Here is a 6,320-nt window from a genome sequence, read left to right as displayed (position 1 = left end):
AGAGCCGAAACGAAAACTGAAGTGAAGGAGTGAGTGGCAGATTGAGGGCGCTGCTTTAGCTACCGAAGGGCCACAGCCGCCCAGAGGCGCGTGCGCAGAGCGCGGGAGGGGGGTGGAACTCTTCTGAGGGGGCCGGCGGCGAATAGTACCGGCCTCGCGCGCCCCCTGGCGCGCACGCGGGGAGAGGAAGGAGCGGGAGGGGGCGGAGAGGAGGGAGGAGGCAAGCAGGGCGGGAGGGGGGAGGGGAGCCAGAGCGAGGGAGGGTTTATCGACCGGGCGATTTTGGTTAAAATATTCAAAATGGCGGACGGAGGAGCAGCGAGTCAAGATGAGAGTTCAGCCGCGGCGGCAGCAGCAGCAGGTAATCATTACAGCATTTTACATATTCATATTCATACTCAACCCCGGCTCCCGCTGCCCCCCCCGCGACTTAGCATAATTTATTAGTACTCAGGATTATTATAATTAACGGCGGGGAGATGGGGGGCCGGGGAGCACGGAGCCCCCGCCGGGCGCCGAGCGGAGGGGGAAAGAGGCTCGGAGCGGCCAGGCGGAGGGGGAAGACAAGGGGCAAAGTGGGCTGCGATCCACCGCCCTCCTCCTGCCCCCGGCCCACCCCGCCGCGGCTCGCCGCCCGCCCGCCGGCACCGGCCCTCCTCCTCCGCCAGCCGCCGCCGCCGCCACCGCCGCCGCCTCCCGGCCGCCGTGCCCGAACCCTAGCGGGTCCGCGGCCGGGCGGCGGGGCGGCGGGGCCGGGGCTGAGGGAGAGGACAATAAAGACATTTTACATATTCATAGCTCCTGGGCTGGCGGGGCGCAGTGGGGCGCGGGCGAGCGGCCGGGGCCAGGCGGGCGCGGGGTGGGGGGCGTGGAGGGGGGATGGAAGCGGCGGCGAGCACAATGCCGGGGAGGCGGCGGGGCCGGAGCGGACCCCGGCGGCCGGACACCCGCACGCGTCTTTCCCCGGGAGCTGGCCCGGGCGGGGGGGCGCTGCCCATTGTCGGGGGCGGCCCGCAGGGCACCCGGGAGTGCGCGCGGGGAGAGCTCCCTGCCCGTGCCCCGCCGCCACACGGGGGTCGGAGCGGGGCTGAGCCCCGGGGTCACGGCCCCAGGCGTCTCGGCCGCGCCCCACTCGTCCCCGGTGTGGCGGCCTGACCCGAGCCAGGCCTGCGCTCTAGGTGGGTAGGGGTGAGCGGTTGTGGGCGCTGCGAGGTGGCCTGGGGCAGCGGGGTTGGGGAACTCGCTCAGGGGTCTGCGTCGCCCTCTGGGGTGTGGACTGGGTTGGAAGGAGTCCTCGGGGCAAGTTCCTTCGGAGAGGATGCCCTGTGGGGCGGCCCGCAATCCCGGGGCCGGCGGTCGGGGCTTCGCGGGCGAGTTGGGCTGGAGGTGCCTGGCTTGGTCTGACCTCCGTCTCCCTTTGCCCCTCCCTGCCGCCCCCTCATCTGCCGTTCCCCCCGCCCCCCGCCGTCCCTCTCTCCCGCCCCACCGCGCCAGACCGGGACGCACGGGGCGGGTGGCCCTCCGGGGCCTCTCGCTCCGAGGCCCCAGAAGCGCCCGTAGGCCTCCCGAGAACTTGGATGCAAAGGGCTGCCCTTCTGCCCCAGAATGGGCTGGCCTGACAAGTTGATCGCATTTTCGATTTCCTCTCTCCTGTTAGGAATCGGTGGGGAGTGACGGGGATCCCCCTCCCTGCTTCTGTAGTGGTGTTTTCTCGCTGGGTGCTGGGTCGTCTTTACTCTCTGCTTTGCCGAACCTCTTCTCATTTGAATAATGTCTAATTCTGGGAGGTTTATATTATTGAAATGGCCGCCTGGCTTTCCCCGCCTCTCATGTTTAGTAATTCAGACCTTTAATAACAGCCACTCACAGCCCAACGCCGTGTTTATATTTTACATTCGCCCCATGTGCTTTTGTGGTTCGATATGATTCTTTTTTTTTTTTTTTTCCTTGGCAATCCACAGGGCTCTGAGATCAAACCCAGGCCGTGCTGGGAAGAGAGAGGGAAAGCTAGGCCTTGGATCCTCTAGCAGTTGCCTAGGCCTCATGTTCTCTGCTGCTTGATTTATTTACTAATAATCAAAATGACTACCCCCACCAACTTCACACACTTTCCCCTCCTCCGCGGGCAAAACAAACTCTCTTGGGGCCTTACTAGCATTAAAACAGCTCCTAGCTAAGTATCAACTCTGTGATGGTTTGTTTTCTCTGAAAAAGACTTTCTTATAGTTTGCAGTAGTGTTGGACCTAGAGGGGGAAATCTGTCCTGTTTCATTTTGGAGCCTATGAAATCTATTTTAGTTTCACCCAAATCACTTTGTTTTGGGGTTAGGTACCCCAGTTGCTTCCCACCCCCATATTAAGTACTTAAAGGCTTTGTAAAGATCTGCAATATTTGTGAAATGGACACATTTTTTTTTTCCTCTAGGAGTTGTGAAGTAGCTAAGTATTTTAGTAATTCCAATGAACAACACTTTCATAATTTCTTAATATGGTGCTCCCTTTCTAACATCTTCATTCTAATTTAAAATGGAGCAGACGTAAATTTTGTGGCATCGCTGTCATAGACTTGCTTATTTTAATTGTAGCACTACTGAAAACCAAAAATGGGGTTCTTTGAGCATTTGTGTCATGGTTAAATGAGTGAAAAGAGAAGAAGAAACATAGGCATTGTGTTTAGCCTGGTCTTGGAACTTAGTCTCCCCCCAGCACACCTGCCCCTCTTTAAGCTGTCAGAACTGATTTTATGTTTTATCTAAACTTAGGACAGTTGGCTTGTGAGAGGCAGGTTAACTTTTACTATTTAGAGGAAACAGTAAACTTTGATTTTTGGTCTTTCCTGTGGTAAAATTTTCTTATTTTATTTTGTGTAGGGGTGTGTGTGTGTGTGTGTGTGTGAGAGAGAGAGACACACACACACACACACACACACACACACACACACAGGTGTTGCTTCTCATTGGTGGATGTTTACTGCTGCCTAGTTGAGGGAAGTAGTAGAGGAGTGGGCTTTAATGTGTTAAACCTTTGAAATTGTTAAGACATTTTGGTGAGTGGCTAGCTATATATTTTGTGGAACATTGGTCTTCAGTTTAATTTGTAACAAAATTCTAGGTTTGATAGACTGAACACAAGCTAATTTCAAATAACCAATTCTCACCATTTTCTTCTTTTCACTCACAGTAGGCAGGTCCTGAATGCAGCAGGAAAAAAAAATCTGTAGCTTTTAAGAGAACCGTCAGGTGAATGACTGCTTGCGAGACCTGAAATATGAGGTCGGATGGACAGAAAGCAGTAATATAATTTCATGCCTTAAATAGCATATGTTTTTGCACCCGATTGCCAAGATGTGGTCAAACTGATGATGTCATTGGACAGAGGACAAGGTGCAGTTAATTTGATTTATTGTCCTGAGGTGAAGTGTAGCAGTGAAGCCTTCTCATAGGGAAACCATTTATCTCGGGACAATTTCCTTTATAGCTGCAATTTAACCGCTACTGAGGCCATAGATATTTTATACAGGATAATAAAATGTACATTGGATTTTACAAACAAAATTTCATTGTTACAGTTTTTGTAATACAGAAAAGGATGGATGTTGTTAACTGGCCTTGTATTTGCTTCCCTTTTAATTCTGTTATAAAAATTCATTTCCTCAAATTTCTCTAATGGAGTATATGGGTTTTAGGTAAATGTAGAAGTAACCCATATAAATGCTTATTTTAGATATGTTTGTTGTGATCCCCCAAACTCTTATAAGAAACTGTGTTTCTTAATCAGAGCATGGCTCAGGCTAATGGAGAGACCATTTGCCTTAGAACCCATTTCAGTGAATAAAGCAGAGTTGAGAATGAGGGCTATGTATGTTTTTAGGTGGAAATGATAATGTTGAAAATAAGATAGAATACTTCCAGGAAAGCATGTGCTTTGAAAACACTTTTAAAAAAAAAAATTCAGAATTCTGTTTGGATTTATCTTAGTTTGGACAAGTTTGTTAATTTTGTCTTGATTGGTGATTTTTTAAATTGTTCCATTGCAACATAGTGATTGCACTTAGAATTTTTGACATATAGATTTTCTTGTAAGACATTTCTCATCATATTTTTAATCGTTAGTTTATCTTAAGGTGATGAATAAAATTCCCTGAGAATGTGATAAATTGCTGTGCTTTATTCCTAACGCATATTTGTGATCCAAATTTGATAGAGTATTTCAGGTTACTTTTGAAACCACATGAGTTTATAACCTGCCTGTCTCCTTTTGCATCTTCAAGTAGCTTTCTGCAAATTTCTGGGAAATCCATTGTCACTTCCCTTTTTCTTTTTTTTCCCAGACAGAGTCTCACTCTGTCGCCCAGGCTGGAGTGCAGTGGTGCGATCTAGGCTCACTGCAATCTCTGCTTCCCCGGTTCAAGCAATTCTTCTGCCTCAGCCTCCTGAGTACTTGGGACTATAGGCATGCCCTATGATGTCCAGCTAATTTTTGTATTTTTAGTAGAAGTGGGGTTTCACCATGTTGTCCAGGCTGGTTTCAAACTCTTGACTCCTGACCTCGTGATCTGCCTCCTTTGGCCTCCCAAAGTGCTGGGATTACAGGCATGAGCCACCACGCCCAGCCCATTGTCACTTTAAATCTCTCATCTATTAGTTATAATGATACTTCTGAATCAAGGTCTTAAAAATTCATGTGATAGCTGACCAACTGTTTTTGAATTCTAAAGGACTGTTCTGCTTTGAAACCATTACTGTAAAAGTAATTTTTAACCTCTTCCCTCAAATTAGTTTGTAATTCATTTTGTCATTGTCAAAATCCCAGTAGACAAGGAAAAAACAGTGGATATTACTCAGGTTTAAATGAATTCAGGTGTAGTATTCTGCCATATTTTAAATTTACTATTCTCTGCATCAGTAGGTAGTATAAAGTGGAATAAATAAAATGTGTTTCATTGCTGCCTAGGTTGAAATAATTGTCAGTCTGCCATTCATTTGGTTAGTGCATTTTAGAAGAGTAAGTTCGGGGCTCAAAATGTTACATTGCTCTTATCAAGCCACCAAAGATGTTTAATAGAGCCTTGAATATCTTAGGCAGGTGGTTCTAAAATAGGAGAAATGGACATTTGAATGTTATCTTTAAGTATTTTCTATTAAAAAATGAAATATTTGATGTGTTTCTTTAATCTGTATTGCTTGATCTTGAATTTATGTTTAAGTTGGCCAATCACTTTAATCAATGTTTCCTTTGTACTTGAAAGACTGTAATATTATGTAGTAGTGATTGCCTTGTTATTGGTTATTTTGTTTTGTTTTTAATGTTGAAACCCCGCAGTTGTAATCTTTGTGTATTAATCTTTCAAGCACCATTAAAAATAACGATGTGTGATTCATTAATTTGCCTTTATACATCAGTATTGGTTTAATTACACAGTTTTTGTTGTTAGTAAAGGCTTGCTGTGAAGCCTGATTTTAAGCAGGAATGTGTTTTTCCTAGTGAAAGTGATTGCATTTTAGTTTAGAACTATTCAGATGATTTGTGTTTAGAGAACAGACCAAGTCATGGACAAAACATGCCCCTTTTTGGTCACCCATGTTCTTGTTTCTGTGCCTCCATAAATGCTAAATGCCTGAACAAACATACTTACTATTTTTTGGGCAATAGAGTTGAAAGCTGTGGATTTGATTTAGTGACATATCTGCTTTGAATTTCTGTACCGTTTTTGCATGAATTTTTTCCTTTATCATTTTTCTGGGAAACTCTTTGGGCCACCATTTTGCTTAATTCTTATTTTATCATGTTGCTTAAATGATATAAGTATCTTTTTGAGTGGTTGAAAGGAATGATAATTAAGGTTCACAGAGAATAGCAGTTTCCTTATGCATATTTTACTGGACATTTTTGTGCATTGACCTTTTATAAGTAAAGATAATTGAATAACTATAATCCTTCTTAGGAACAAATTGGTTTGTTTTGTACTGAAGTATTTCTATGTATTAAACAGGTGATGAGCTCTTATAAACTGTTTCAGCACTAATAGCCATGGTAAGAAAAATAGCATGAGTGGAGCCATTGTCTGACTTACTCTTCCATTTACAGTATATTTAGAATTTGGAATATGACAATTGTCTTGAGTTTCAGAACCTCTGATTTGAAGATGCTCCTTGCATACACTGCATGCGGTTATGGGGTTCTGTGTGTTTTTACTATGAGGTGTGAATTTTTGAGCATTGATATCTTTGTATACTCAGTGACTAATAGAGCTCTTTTTTTTTTTTTTTTTTTAACCAATTAAGCAAACACCCAAACTTTTCAGTGTTGCTTACATTTTG

The 6,320-nt window shown here is 45.6% G+C and overlaps 1 protein-coding gene across 1 annotated transcript in view; it reads left to right on the top strand.

The window, feature by feature from the left end:
- Nucleotides 1–245: 245 nt before the first annotated feature.
- The window catches only part of POU2F1 (POU class 2 homeobox 1), a 187,635-nt gene continuing 181,560 nt past the window's right edge, over nt 246–6,320 (top strand). The window contains exon 1 of the mRNA XM_003928083.3: nt 246–361. Within this exon, the coding sequence (XP_003928132.1) occupies nt 301–361 (61 nt within the window). The 5' untranslated portion in view covers nt 246–300. The remainder of the gene's footprint in view (nt 362–6,320) is intronic.

Source organism: Saimiri boliviensis, chromosome 19 (assembly GCF_048565385.1).
Source record: "Saimiri boliviensis isolate mSaiBol1 chromosome 19, mSaiBol1.pri, whole genome shotgun sequence".
Classification (NCBI taxonomy): domain Eukaryota; kingdom Metazoa; phylum Chordata; class Mammalia; order Primates; family Cebidae; genus Saimiri; species Saimiri boliviensis.
Note: the sequence above shows the minus strand (reverse complement) of the source record. Positions and strands in the feature narration are given on the sequence as shown.